The sequence below is a fragment of the Scyliorhinus canicula genome, chromosome 16, assembly GCF_902713615.1.
Source record: "Scyliorhinus canicula chromosome 16, sScyCan1.1, whole genome shotgun sequence".
NCBI lineage: Eukaryota > Metazoa > Chordata > Chondrichthyes > Carcharhiniformes > Scyliorhinidae > Scyliorhinus > Scyliorhinus canicula.
Window position 1 is genome coordinate 29609239 of NC_052161.1, and position 15521 is coordinate 29624759.

Below are 15521 nucleotides of genomic sequence, written 5' to 3' on the forward strand. Positions count from 1 at the left end.
TACGATGCTGAACTTGCTAGTGGGGGCCGGGTCTTTCCATCTGTCACTGGAGCTGGAGGGAGCCCACAGGGTACTGGCCAGGAGGCCCAAGGAGAATGAACCCCCGCGTGCGGTGCTGGTGAGGTTCCACCGGTTCAGTGATCAGGAGTGTGTGCTGCGCTGGGCCAAGAAGGTGAAGAGCAGAAACTGGGAGAATGGGGTAGTACGGATCTACCAGGATTGGAGTGCGGAGGTGGCTAAGCGGCGGTCCGGGTTTAATCGGACGAAAGAGGTGCTTTACAAGAAGAAGATAAAGTTCGGAATGTTGCAGCCTGCGCGCCTGTGGGCAACTTATTCGGACCGGCATTATTATTTCGATTCCACGGAGGAGGCGTGGGCCTTCGTGCAGACGGAGAAACTGGACTTGAACTAGGGGTTGGGGGTTGCGGGGTCGGTTGTAATACTTTATTGCTGGATTCTGCTGTTGCTGTGTTCTTTTTTTTGTACTTTTGCAATTTTGATATGGTTATTTATGGGGGTGTTGTTCTGTTATGTTTTGTTTTGCTGTGGGGCATTGTTTGAGTTTTGTATCTTGCGGGGAGGGTTGGGAGGGGTTTGCTGTATTCTATGTCGGGTTGGGGATATGGAGTGGGGCTGGTATTTGGGAGCTGCGTCAGAAGGGTGTGGTGGGGCAGTGCGAAAGCGCGGGCTTTCCTCTGGTTTCCCGCGCTGCGGGGTGGAGACTATGACGGGGGGGGGGGGGGGGGGGGCGTAACTGGTTCTTCCCTGCGCTGGAGCGGTGCCTGGAGGAGGGATAGATTGGGGGATGATCCCACTTTGGGAGGGGTCGGGTTATTGGCGGGAGTTTCCGGGATCAGCAGAAGTTAGCTGACCCATGGAAGTGCAATGGAGGACGGTTCGCGGCTAGGAGGGTTCCTAGCCTGGGGGGAAGGGGGGGGGGGGGCGGGGAGAGGGAAACAGGGGAATACCGGGTTGCTGCTGGTAGGGTCAGGAAGTAGCTGGTGGGGGCTGGGGGGACAGAGGTGAGGTGTTGTCGCTGTGGGCACTGGGTCGGGCAGGGGGTGCTGGCCTGGGGCGGGCAGTCGACGGGCTATGGCTAGTCGACGGGGGAGGGGGGCGGGACGCCCTCTGATTCGGTTGGTCACCTGGAATGCGGGAGGATTGAATGGGCCGGTGAAGCGGTCGAGGGTACTTGCTCATCTGAAGGGGCTAAAGGCAGATGTGGCAATGCTTCAGGAGACCCACCTGAAGATGGCGGACCAGGTCCGTCTGAGGAAGGGCTGGGTGGGGCAGGTTTTCCACTCTGGGTTGGATGTGAAGAACCGGGGAGTGGCAATTCTAGTGGGGAAAAATGTGTCGTTTGAGGCATCGGAGGTGGTGGCGGATAAGGGGGGTAGGTATGTTATGGTTAGGGGCAGGCTACAAGGAGAGAAGGTGGTACTTGCTAGTGTGTATGCCCCAAATTGGGATGATGCGGGCTTTGAGGCATATATTGGGACGGATCCCAGATCTAGAGGCGGGAGGTCTGATCATGTGGGGGGGAGGGAGGGGGGGGGGGGGGGGGGGGAAGAGAGAGAGAGACTTCAATACGGTGTTGGATCCTTCACTGGATCGGTCCAGCTCTAGGATGGGTAGGAGGCCGGCGGCGGCCGCCAAGGTACTGAGAGGGTTTATGGACCAGATGGGTGGGGTGGATCCATGGAGGTTTGTGAGACCGAAGGCACGGGAGTACTCTTTCTTCTCCCACGTACATAGGGTCGACTCTCGGATAGACTTCTTCGTGGTGAGTAGGGGACTGATTCCGAGAGTGGAGGAGGCCGAGTATTCAGCCATTGCAATCTCCGATCACGCTCCGCATTGGATAGAGTTGGAGATGGGGGAGGTGAGGGACCAGCGCCCGTTGTGGCGGTTGGATGTGGGGTTGTTGGCGGAGGAGGAGGTGTGTAGGAGGGTCCGGGCAAGTATTGAGGGGCACCTCGAAGTGAATGATACGGAAGAGGTCCAGGTGGGGATGGTCTGGGAAGCCCTGAAGGCAGTGATTCGCGGGGAGCTGATATCCATCCGGGCACACGGAGAGGAGTGAGAGGGATAGACTGGTGGGAAAGATGCTGGAGGTAGACAGGAGGTACGCAGAGGCACCAGAGGAGGGACTGTTGGGGAGAGGCGCAGCCGGCAGGCTAAATTTGATTTGCTGACCACTAGAAAGGCGGAAGCACATTGGAGGAAGGCACAAGGGGCAGTGTACGAACATGGTGAAAAGGCGAGTAGGATGCTGGCTCATCAGCTCCGCAAGCGGAATGCGGCTAAGGAAATTACTGGAGTGAGAGACAAGAGTGGGAATGTGGTGCGGAAGGGGGTAGAGGTGAGTGAGGTCTTCAAGGACTTTTACGGGGAACTGTACCGGTCGGAGCCAACGGGGGAGAGGAGGGGAATAGAGAGGTTCCTCGACGGGCTTTCTATCCCGAAGGTGCAGGAGGAGCAGGTGGAGGGGTTGGGTGCGCCGATTGAGCTGGAGGAGCTAGTTAAGGGGATCGGGCAGATGCAGTCAGGGAAGGCACCGGGGCTGGATGGGTTCCCGGTGGAATTTTATAAAAAGCTTGTGGACCAAGTGGGCCCCTTGCTGGTGCGGACACTTAATGAAGCGTGGGAAGGGGGGACTTGACTTTGCCCCTGACAATGTCGTGGGCGCTGATCTCGTCAATTTTAAAGAGGGACAAGGACCCCCGGCAGTGTGGTTCATACAGGCCCATATCTCTCCTCAACGTAGATGCCAAGGTGCTGGCAAAAATCCTGGCCACCAGGATAGAGGGCTGTGTGCCAGGGGTTGTACACTAGGACCAGACAGGTTTTGTGAAGGGAAGGCAGCTGAACATGAATGCGCGGAGATTGTTGATTGTCATCATGATGCCGGCGATTGAGGGGGAGGCAGAGATAGTGGTGGCGCTGGATGCGGAGAAGGCCTTCGACAGAGTGGAGTGGGGGTACTTTAGGGAGGTGTTGGGGAGGTTTGGATTTGGTGAAGGGTTTATTAGATGGGTAAGGCTGCTATATGAGGCCCCGGTGGCGTGCGTGGCCACGAATGGGAGGAGGTCGGAGTACTTCTGGCTTTACCGAGGGACCAAGCAGGGTTGCCCCCTGTCCCCCTTGTTGTTTGCACTGGCAATCGAGCCGCTGGCGATGGCGTTGAGGGATTCAGAGAGGTGGAGAGGTTTGGTGCGAGGTGGGGAGGAACATAGGGTGTCGTTGTATGCCGATGACCTGTTACTGTATGTGGCGGACCCGGTGGGAGGGATGGCGGGGTTGATGGAGCTGCTAGCTGAGTTTGGGACCTTTTCAGGTTATAAACTAAATTTGGGCAAGAGTGAGGTGCACCCTGGAGACCAGGAGGAAGGAATTGGTAGGCTCCCGCTTAGGTGGGCAGGGGAGAGCTTTAGGTACCTGGGGGTGCAGGTGGCCAGGGACTGGGGGACTCTCCACAAACATAATTTCACCAGGCTTGTAGATCAGATGGAGGAGGAGTTCAAGAGGTGGGACATGTTGCCATTGTCGTTGGCGGGGAGAGTACAGTCCGTCAAAATGACGGTGCTTCCGAGGTTCTTGTTCCTCTTTCAGTGCCTGCCCATCTTTATCCCCAGGGCCTTCTTTAGGAGAGTGACTAGCAGTATCTTGAGCTTTGTGTGGGCACATGGGACTCGGAGAGTGAAGACGGTGTTCCTGGAGTGAGGGAGGGATAGAGGCGGGCTGGCGCTGCCCAACCTCTTGGGGTACTATTGGGCGGCCAGTGTGTCACTGGTGTGTAAATGGGTGATGGAGGGGGGAGGGGCGGCGTGGAAAAGAATGGAGATGGCGTCTTGTAGAGGTACGAGCCTGGGTGCCATGGCACGTTGCCGCTCTCCCCTAAGAGGTTTACCAAGAGCCCGGTGGTGGCGGTGACCCTAAGAATATGGGGACAGTGGAGCCGGCATAGGGGGGAAACGGGGCTCAATGGAGGCTCCATTGGGTGGCAATCATCGGTTCATCCCAGGGAACAGGAATGGGGGATTTAGGGGGTGGCAACGGGTGGGCATCGGTAAATTGAGGGACCTGCTTATTGACGGGAGGTTTGCGGGCCTGGGGGAACTGGAAGATAAATTTGGGCTTCCCCAAGGGAACATGTTCAGATACTTGCAGGTAAAGGCGTTTGCTAGGCGACAGGTAGAGGGATTCCCTTTGCTGCCCTCACGGGGGACGATGGACAGGGTGCTTTCGGGGGTGTGGGTCGGAGAGGGGAAGGTGTCTGACATCTATAAGGTAATGCAGGAGGTGGAAGAGTCGTCAGTGGAAGAGCTGAAGGCTAAATGGGAGGAGGAACTTGGGGAGCAGATAGAGGACGGGACTTGGGCGGATGCCTTGGAGAGAGTCAACTCTTCCTCCTCGTGTGCGAGGCTTAGTCTCATCCAATTTAAGGTGCTGCACCGGGCCCACATGTCCGGGACTAGGATGAGTAGGTTTTTTGGGGGTGAAGACAGGTGCACCAGATGTTCGGGGAGTCTAGCGAACCACGCCCATATGTTCTGGGCATGCCCAGCACGGGAAGAATTCTGGAAGGGGGTGGCGGGGACTGTGTCGAGGGTGGTTGGATCCAGGGTCAAACCAGGGTGGGGACTCGCGATTTTTGGAATTGCGGTAGAGCCGGGAGTGCAGGAGGCGAAAGAGGCCGGTGTCCTGGCCTTTGCGTCCCTAGTAGCCCGACGAAGGATCTTGCTGCAGTGGAACGATGCCTGGCCCCCAAGTGTGGAGACCTGGATCAGTGACATGGCGGGATTTAGAAAATTGGAAAGGGTCAAATTTGCCGTGAGAGGATCAATACAAGGATTCTATAAACGATGGCATCCTTTTCTGGACTTCCTGGCTCAAAGATAGGTATCTTGGTCAATAGCAGCAGCAACCCGGGGGGGGGGGGGGGGGGGGGGTTACTTATTGTAGTTTCTATTGTGTAACTTAATATTGTGTTAATTTGCGTTGTTAAAATGCTGTTGTTCATGGAGGTGGGACGAATGTTTATGATTGCTAAAATTATTGTTATTTTTGGTATTTTATTATGGTTCGTTGTATAAATTCAACATTTTTCAATAAAAATTGTTTTAAAAAAAAAAAGAATATTCGTGAGATGAAGGACTGTGTAAGTTTTCACTGCTGCTTGGGCCATTCCTCTTTAAGCCTATTACTGTGCTGACTTTGATTTATTCCACATAAATAGTAGTAATCCATTTTATTATTGATTGTTTTGTAGCTATTACCCGCAAGCCTCATGAAAATTGACTGCTCTCCGCTTTCCACAGGGAAGATGTTCTGTTGTACCATAATATATCACCTTCCAATTATTTTGGCTGGAAGCACAATAACCCTGTAATTCCGAACTGGTTTCCTTGACCACCACAGCACTTGTTGTGATGAAATTACCATTAATTCAACCCTCTCGACATGCGCCTTTTCTCTGAATGTTAGTTATATCTCCACGTGGATCGAGGAAAAATAATACTGATTTCTGTTGTTTTCAACAGCTACTGACTTGCTTCTTGCCTGGAACCCTATTTGCCTCGGTCTGGTGGAGGGAGTCATTGGAAAGATTCAGCTTCATACAGGTAAGGTTTTACTCGCTGAAGCTAAACAGTTTTAGTGGCAATGTGACTAGACAATCCTAGCAGAACCATCAGTAATATGAGGCAAAAGCCTTTTCCAACAACATTGAAGGTGGTGATTCTCAATTTTCACAGTCAGGCCATGGGTGAAAATATTATGCAAAATTTGTTCCACAGTGAGGGATAAGATGGATTTTCATAGGATTTAGCATTTGTAATGAAATGTACTCATTATTTTATATGACCAACTAACTGTTGGGACGTTTTAGCTGCATCTTAATGTTGATGGAAGACTTCAACTTTGCACTAAGCAATAATCGCTTGGACATTTTCCTCCATTTTGTAACATGGTTGTCAATATTTTTTTTAAAATAAATTGAGTACCCAATTATTTTTTTTCCAATTAAGGGGCAATTTAGTGTGGCCAATCCACCTCGCCTGCACACAGGGCCGGCTCAAGGCACCGGCAACTCGGGCTGTTGCCCGGGGCGCCATGTGCTCGGGGGCGCCAGACTCGGGTCCCGCGCATGCGCAGTTGGGCCGGCGCCAACCAGCGCATGCGCGGTGGCCGCATTCCCCGCGGTCCGTCCCCTCGGTCCGCTCGCCCGCTCGGTCCGCTCCCCCCCCCCCCCGCCTCGGGTCCGCCCGCCCCGCCCCCCCCTCGGGTCCGCCCGCCCCGCCCCCCCCTCGGGTCCGCCCCCCCCCGTCCCCCCCCTCGGGTCCGCCCCCCCGCCCCCCCCTCGGGTCCGCCCCCCCGCCCCGCCCCCCCTCGGGTCCGCCCCCCCGCCCCGCCCCCCCCTCGGGTCCGCTCCCCCACCGGGTACAGATTTTAAACTGTAATATTTTTTCTCTTCCCTGTTTAGTATGTGATGCGGGCAGATGCTACAGAGCTCACTGCGTGGCTGCTGTTCTGAGACCTTAAGATCTGTGTTGGAATACAGCCATTTTATGAAGCAGTGGAGTGCCCATTGAGCAGTGGTAGTTCGTTAAGGCCTTGGGCAAAGCTTATGGGTTTAACAATATCGTCAGAAGCCCGAGACACAAACGTCTGACGCCCTGATGTAAAGTCTTGCCACATTTACTGAAGACATTCGCTCACCAGTTCCCCACACACCCGCACCACCCCCCCCCCCCCCCCCCCGCCATGTGTGCGAGAATAAAGATAGAAGTAAGCCATTACTTGTTTGTATAAGTGCTCTTCATCTGGATTTATTAACAAAAGTAAATAAACAGACTCCGCCGCGGTGCTGGGAAAATACTATTTTTGGACGTCGGGTTTTTCTTTTCCTATTTTTACTAAATGGGAAAGTAAGTGAAGGGTTATTATTGTAAACTGGCAGATGTTTTTATGTCATAGACAGGAAGTCACCAACAGTCATGATGTTGTCAACAACCGCTTTCATTTCACTGCATCTTTAAAGTCGAGGGTGCTGCACAGAATGGTTATCAAACAAAATTTGACATCAAGTCACATGAGGCGCGGTTGGATCAGGTGACAGGAATCTTGGTCATTCATCAAAAAAGTAGACTAACGGAGTGTCGTAAAGGAGATTTGAGGAGAGCATTCCGGAGCTTCAAGTCCTGGACAACTGAAAGCGGGTTCGACGTTGAGAATGCGGAAAAGGTCGGAGGCCCTCTCGGCCCCGCCCCCCGCCGGCCACGCCCCCGCCGGCCACGCCCCCGCCGGCCACGCCCCCCCCGGCCACGCCCCCCCCCCCCAAGGGCGCCGAAGCTCAGCTTGCCCGGGGCGCCAGCAACCCTAGGGCCGGCGCTGCCTGCACATGTTTGGTTTGTGGGGGTGAAACCCATGCAGACATGGGGAGAATGTGCAAACTCCACGCGGTCAGTGACCCAGGACCGGGATTCGAACTCTGGTCTTCAGCGCCGCAGTCCCAGTGCTGTCCACTGCACCACATGCCGCCTATGGTTGTCAACGTTGATTCAAAGTAGGAATGATGGCTGAGATTCTCCATTGCAAGGTCACCTCGCTACCTACCACTGCCAGCAAGAACGGAGAAATTGGTGCTGAGCCAAAACTCCATTCTTCCCTGCGGCGGGAACAGAGAATCCTGCCCGACAACTGATTAATGTTCTGATTTAACACTCTACTCTTTTTTTTAATTTTCGAGTACCCAATTCATCATTTTTCCAATTAAGGAGCAATTTAGCGTGCCGAATCCACCTATCCTGCGAAACCCACGTGGACACTGGGAGAATGTGCAAACTCGGACAGTGACCCAGAGCTGGGATCGAACCTGGGACCTTGGTGCCCTGACGCAGCAATGCTTTCTTTGCATAAGTATTCACCAAAGAGAGGGAATTGGTGGATGTTGAGTCGGGATAAGGGTGTGTAGATAGCCTGGGTCACATTGAGATCCAAAAAGACGAGGTGTTGGGCTCCTTGAAAATTATTAAGGTGGATAAGTCCCCAGGGCCTGATGGGATCTACTCCAGAATACTGAAGGAGGCAAGAGAGGAAATTGCTGAGGCCTTGACAGAAATCTTTGGATTCTCACTGTCTTCAGGTGATGTCCCGGAGGACTGGAGAATAGCCAATGTTGTTCCTTTGTTTAAGAAGGGTAACTAGGATAATCCAGGGAACTACAGGCCGGTGAGCCTTACGTCAGTGGTAGGGAAATTACTGGAGCAAATTCTTCGAGACAGGATCTACTCCCATTTGGAAGCAAGGTGTCGTATTAGTGAGAGGCAGCATGGTTTTGTGACGGGGAGGTCGTATCTCACTAACTTGATAGAGATTTTCAAGGAGGTCACAAAGATGATCGATGCAGGTAGGGCAGTGGATTTGTCTATATGGACTTCAATAAGGCCTTTGACAAGGTGTCTCATGGCAGACTAGTGCAAAAGGTGTGAAGTCACACGGGTTCAGAGGTGAGCTGGCTAGATGGATACATAACTGGCTAGGTCATAGAAGGCAGAGAGTAGCAATGGAAGGGTGCTTTTCTAATTGGAGGCATGTGACTAGTGTTCCACAGGGATCAGTGCTGGGTCCTTTGCTGTTCGTAGTATATTTCAATGATTTGGAGGAAAATGTAACTGGTCTGATTAGTAAGTTTGCGGACGACACAAAGGTTGGTGGAATTGCGGATAGCGATGAGGAATGTCAGGATACAGCAGGATTTAGATTGGAGACTTGGGCAGCGCGATGGCAGATGGAGTTTAGATCTGGACAAATGAGGTTTTGGAAGGTCAAATACAGGTAGGGAATATACAGTGCATGGTAGAACTCTCAAGCGTATTGACAGTCTGAGAGATCTTGGTGTCCAGGTCTGCAGGTCACTGAAAAGGGCAACACAGGTGGAGAAGATAATCACTAAGGCATACGGCATGCTTGCCTTCATTGGCCGGGGCATCGAGTATAAGAATTGGCAAGTTGTGTTGCAGCTGTATAGAACCTTAGTTAGGTCAAACTTGGAGTATAGTGTTCAATTCTGGTCACCACACTACCAGAAGGATGTGGAGGCTTTAGAGAGGGTGCAGAAGGGATTTACCAGGATGTTGCTTGGTCTGCAGGGCATTAGCTATGAGGAGAGGTTGAATAAACTTGGTTTGTTCTCACTGGAACGACGGAGGTTGAGAGGTGACCTGATAGAGGTGTACAAGATTATGAGGGGCATAGACAGAGTGGATAGTCAGAGGCTTTTTCCCAGGGTAGGGGGGTCAATTACTAGGGGGCATAGGTTTAAGGTGCGAGGGGCAAGGTTTAGAGGAGATGTACGAGGCAAGTGTTTTACACAGAGGGTAGTGGGTGCCTGGAGCTCGCTGCCTGAGGAGGTGGTGGAAGCAGGGATGATAGTGACATTTAAGGGGCATCTGGATGAATACATGAATAGGATGGGAATAGAGGGATACGGACCCTGGAAGTGTGGAAGATTTTAGTTTAGACGGGCAGCATGGTTGGCACAAGCTTCGAGGGTCGAAGGGCCTGTTCCTGTGCTGTACTTTTCTTCTTTGTTATTAATCACTGCGCCACCTTGCTGCCTTAACCCCTCTTCTCTTGAGTGTTCTACAAATTTTCACTCTTTCCATTTTGGGTAGATTAATTTGTGGCATGAAATGAGTTGTGTGTGTGAGATTAAATGCACCCCCCAGTGTGGCATCATCCCTAGAATGTGTCCGTACCTCAAGAGGAGGCATTGGAAAAGAGGAGAAAACCCATTTGTTTGCTGGAACTTGTGTTGTGTTTTAGTTTGTGTTATGATCCTGCTGGGGACAATAATTTTGTATTGGATGTTGACGTCTGAAATCCCAGGCAGCCACAAAATCCCACAATAGTAAGCAAAGCAAAAAGGTAAAGCCATTTACAATATTTATCTTGCGCTCTTCAACATTTAGAATTGACATGAGATGGATATAGTTTTTTGAAAAAGAATTCAAGCATCCAATTCTTTTACCAATTAAGGGGCAATTTAGCGTGGCCAACCCACCTGCCCTGCACATGCTTGGGTTGTGAGGGTGGGACCCCCACAGGCACGGTGTGCAAACTCCACACGGACAGTGTCCTGGTGCCGGGATCAAACCCAGGTCCACGGTGATGTGAGGCAGCAGTGCTAGCCGCTGCGCCGCCGTGCCACCCCAGATGGACATAAATTAACCGGAAAACTGATCGAACACAGCCAACTGCACAATAAATGGCAGGTGAGACTGAAAGATTTGTGGATTTCTCAGCACCCAGATGTCCTGGTCTGCGGTGAGCTACAGTCTAATGCAGGCATTGTCAAACTCGGGGGTGCGACCCGCCGGTGGGTTGTGGACGGCTGTTGGGAAGGTTGCGCAGCCATCTTTTAATAATGTAAGCGGCCTTCAAAATGGCCAGGAACAGATGAAAAAAAATTTGGCTGTACTGGGCATGCATGCCCGATCATCGTGTGCGCATGCGCAAAACTATGCGCATACGCATCGATGATTGGGTATGCATGCGCAGTGTGGCCGCAATTTTTTTTATATGGTCGCAGCCTTTTCTTTTCCAAGTTTGGGGAAGACAAATAGCCCATTGGGGCCAAAGGGACCCAACACCATTTCCTTAATTTTTGTCAGCAACAAATAAGGTAAGAGAAAATGGTGGGTCGTGAAGGTCGGCCGGTTGATAAAAATGGGTCCCCGGAAAAAAAGTTTGAGAAACACTGATCTAATCAAAGCTGCCCCCTCACGAGGAATTGCAAGTCTCCACGTTCAAAAATCTAGTCTCTGAATTCCCCCCAAAATGAAAAATGAAATGAAAATCGCTTATTGTCACGAGTAGGCTTCAAATGAAGTTACTGTGAAAAGCCCCTAGTCGCCACATTCCGGCGCCTGTTCGGGGAGGCTGTTACGGGCTGTTGAAGCTGCTGTAATGTGGACTGCCTCAATAACAAAATCCCCTGATGGTCCCGTTTCTTTGCACGAGTCTGTGTTCCACTGACTTCCTGAGGCTGCATTCGAATAGGACTCGCAAACACAAATCCAGCTCGTCAGCCATGCCAGACTGAACGCTGCTACAGAGGGTTACCTTTGTCCTTATGGCCCACAGCATTGAGTCAATGACCTTCCACTGTCTTTTCAGCTCTCCTCGGCTTCTATCGAGCACTGACTACCTGGAGCCTTCCAGCAGCAGCACTTTTGTGGCGTGGAGCCCATCTTCAGCCTCCTAACACCCCCAGTCCCATGAGTGCTCCTGCACCCCCGTTACAATTTATGTTACAGTTGTAAGAGTCCTTCTTGTTTCTTTGTTGCCTGTTTATTATTTTTTTGGTCCATGGATCCATAATCGGCACGTGCCTTGAAAAGAGTGCTTGCCAAGATATTGTACTCCCATGTCTTTCTTTGGAAAGAAGCCTGACTCCTCTGCACTGGGCGAACCGATTCTGGAAGAAGTCTGTTCGATTGGCTCATTGGCAACTGGTGGTCTGGCCAGGGATACCCCTGATGCCAATTAATGATTGGTTCCTGCGTGATGCTTTCTGAGAGAACTGAGAAGAGAAAGAACTGTTTTATTGACCTGAAACCAGTGACTGCTTGGCACCTTTTTGCTGTAAACATGAAATGATTGAAACTGCAGGCAACCCTTGCCAGGGAAAACCATCTCAAACTGAGAAGGAAGAAGTACCAAAACGAAAGCCTGAACTTGAGAAAGACATGAACTGGAAGTAATCCCAGTGCATCAAAGATCCTTATCCTTTTATTTTATTCTCTTTCCGTCTCAACCACCCTTTCGCTTCTGTTGTTTATCTGTGTGTAGAGAATGGGGGGGGGGGGGGGGGGGGGGGTCGCTAGAAAGGGGGGGGATTGGAAAAGGGGGTATTAGATGGTGGTTACATTTTCTATCGGTTTATATATACGGTACATAATAAAAGGTTACTTGCATTGTAAAGTTACAAACCTGGTGACTGTAGTATATTGGGCTCAATGAAGGACCTTTGGTCTTTTAAATAAAATCTAAATTCTCTGTACTGCGACTGCAGGTCAAGTGGGGCTGGAATTGACCGTGCACCAGCGCAGGGTGCCGTGACATACCTATCTCTCCATGTTCCTTCTACCAAAATGGATCACCTCACATTTCTCAGCATTGAACTTAATCTGCCACTTATGTCCTTTTGACAGTTGACAATACTTTCAGGTTTGTTGTTGTTTGGAAATTACTTGCTGCACATCAAGGTCCAGATAATTAATATGGAATTGGAGTTTTTTTTGATGAGGTAACATAGGGTTGATGCAGGCAAAGCTGTTGATGTGGCGCACGTGGACCTTGGGTGGCATTTATACAGAGCCGCATTGCAGACTTGAACCAAGGTTTGGCCTGTGGAATGAAGGGGGCAGTAGCAACATGGACTGCAGCAACTTGAGGTGACTCGCCACCTCATTTGCAAGGGCCGTTAGGGATGGACAATAAATGCTGACCTCCCCAATGACGCCCTCATCCCATAAATGAATAAATATAAACCCTGTGGTCCAGAACCAGATGGCTGAAACGATAGTGGATGCATTGGTTGTAATCGCCCAGGATTCTGAGGGGAATTTGCAGATTAGGCTTCCCCCTCCTGGAAGCAGGACTTCGAAAAATGGAATTATGCCCTTTATTCCCGACCGCTGCTTCTATCAATTCTTTGAGGAAGTGACAAAGTTAATTGATGAGGGAAGGGCTGTAGATGTCATGTATATGGACTTTAGTAAGGCGTTTGATAAGGTTTCCCATGGCAGGTTGATGGAAAAAGTGAAGTCGTATGGGGTTCAGGGTGTACTAGCTAGATGGATAAAGAATTCGCAGGGTAACAGGAAACAGAGTAGTGGTGGAAGGGAGTGTCTCAAAATGGAGAAGGGTGACTAGTGGTGTTCCACAGGGATCCGTGCTCGGACCACTGTTGTTTGTGATCTACATAAATGACCTGGAGGAAGGTATAGGTGGTCTGATTAGCAAGTTTGCAGATGATACTAAGATTGGTGGAGTTGCAGGTAGCGAGGAGGACTGTCAGAGAATACAACAAAATATAGATAGATTGGAGAGTTGGGCAGAGAAATGGCAGATGGAGTTCAATCCAGGCAAATGCGAGGTGATGCATTTTGGAAGATCAAATTCAAGAGCTGACTATATGGTCAATGGAAGGGTCTTGGGGAAAATTGATGTGCAGAGAGATCTGGGAGTTCAGGTCCATTGTACCCTGAAGGTGGCAACGCAGGTCAAATAGAGTGGTCAAGAAGGCACACAGCATGCTTGCCTTCATCGGACGGGGTATTGAGTACAAGAGTCGGCAGGTCATGTTACAGTTGTATCAGACTTTGGTTGGGCCGCATTTGGATACTTCGTGCAGTTCTGGTCGCCACATTACCAGAAGGATGTGGATGCTTTGGAGAGGGTGCAGAGGAGGTTCACCAGGATGTTGCCTGGTATGGAGGATGCTAGCTATGAAGAAAGGTTGAGTACATTAGGATTGTTTTCGTTGGAAAGACGGAAGTTGAGGGGGGACCTGATTGAGGTCTACAAAATTGAGAGGTATGGACAGGGTGGATAGCAACAAGCTTTTCCCAAGAGTGGGGGTGTCAGTTACAAGGGATCACGATTTCAAGGTGAGAGGGGGAAAGTTTAAGGGAGATGTGCGTGGAAAGTTTTTTACGCAGAGGGTGGTGGGTGCCTGGAACGCTTTACCAGCGGAGGTGGTAGAGGCGGGCATGATAGCATCATTTAAGATGCATCTAGGCAGGTATATGAACGGGAGGGGAACAGAGGGAAGTAGACCTTGGAAAATAGGAGACAGGTTTAGATAAAGGATCTGGATCGGCGAAGGCTGAAGGGCCTGTTCCTGTGCTGTAATTTTCTTTGTTCTTTGTTCTATCAAGGTCAAAGCCGGCGACCGAGTCTTAGCGTGCAAAATTCTGCCAGTATTGAGGCCAAGAGCAGGATACTCTCACCTGACCCAGCCTACTATAAGGTCATTATGTTCTGCTGCTGGCTGCTTGGGTAGCAGGGCAGGTTGGTGGCCTAAGTAAACACTGTGATGGGGTGGGGGTTGAGGGGGTAGCAGTTCAAGCTTTTGACGTCAATTTTTGTTTCATGCTTCTTTGAAGCACCATAAGGATGTTATTGTTACATCAAAGGCCTTGTATGGTAATAATTCTACCACCGCTTGTCTTGAGGCAAATATAAGCTGTGAAAATATTTTCGAGGCTGGTAAACTAGGAATGCCTGTGTATATAATCTGTAAAAAGGGTATCGTGGATGTAACACTGAAACAGCGTGACCAATTTAATTTGTGCAATAAATGTAAAATTGGAGGGCAGAGAAAAGATTGAATGTTAGACGTAAATGAGAAATTCGACCAGATTTACGAGACAGTCTAAATACATTTTAACTCTTTAAAATTGCTCTCAGTGAAACAGTAGTGTAGGGAAGACTCACCAGAAAACCTTGCAGGAAACCCTAACGTCTGCAAGATCGGAAAATCAAAACTTGATTAAGTAGACATGCATTTCCCCTTCCTGTTGGAGGCTTGCATGCTACTGCAACATGCTCAACAGCTACTGCAAGTGTTGGGTTGTGTGGTTGTTATGCAGCTCTTATGAGACATTTGCTGGTGAAGTTGTCATGTAATGTGATATTGAAAAGACAATTAGAATTCCTGGATGCATGTCCCACTGGACAATCCGATCTGTAGAAGCAGTTTGCAGAGCAAGCGTCACAACACTGTCTCGAATGGAAATTGGTTTGCCAAGTGAATAGGATGGTTAACAACATAGGAAATGCTTTTGTGTGGCCAGAATGGTTGACCATGAGTGATTTGAGGACCTCGTGCTTTGTTCATTGGTGTTGTCCAAGGAGGAAGAAACTTGTTAACCTCGAGCAAAAGCCAGATAAATATGCAACCAGTTTGTCTGGACAATTGTTTAATGCTCGCATTTTATACTTGTATTGTTATTTCCATAAACGAGTACGTTTGTAACATTGCCTACTTATGTTCAGGATTTATCCAGTCAATGAATACAAACACTAGAATCAAATACTCGGTGGACAATAAGTAATGTGCCCACTAGTGATTACTCCAAAGCACATTGTTGAAAATGCATTTGAACTTCTTCATTATAAAGAACTCCCTTGGAGCTGTCAAAAAAATGTTCTTGCTGCATCAGGGGGCCACTGTTGGGTTTGGCACTGCAGGCGAGAAAAATCATGTCCACCAAACTGGATTCAACGTTTTATTTGTGTCTTTCTCAATCCATGCTGTTTGTACCTTGTTAATATTTTTAAGTGTTTAGAACTTCTGAGATTCATTGCATTGGCAGTGAATGAATGGGGCATGCAATATGTTCTACCCTTGTCCATTAGACACAGTGCATGCCTGACCCACATTGCCAAATTGCACTGTGTGCCATTGGCAACTAATGCATGCATCAGGCGGAATTTGCACTACAGTG

General features: G+C 50.1%; 1 protein-coding gene across 3 annotated transcripts in view; it reads left to right on the forward strand.

Annotated features, from left to right (window-relative positions):
- Window positions 1–15521, forward strand: part of inpp5f (inositol polyphosphate-5-phosphatase F) — a 260938-nt gene that overhangs the window by 89385 nt on the left and 156032 nt on the right. For all 3 annotated transcript variants that reach the window (XM_038821339.1, XM_038821340.1, XM_038821338.1), the window contains exon 2: window positions 5544–5624. In XM_038821339.1, coding sequence (XP_038677267.1) covers window positions 5544–5624 — 81 coding nt within the window. The remainder of the gene's footprint in view (window positions 1–5543; window positions 5625–15521) is intronic.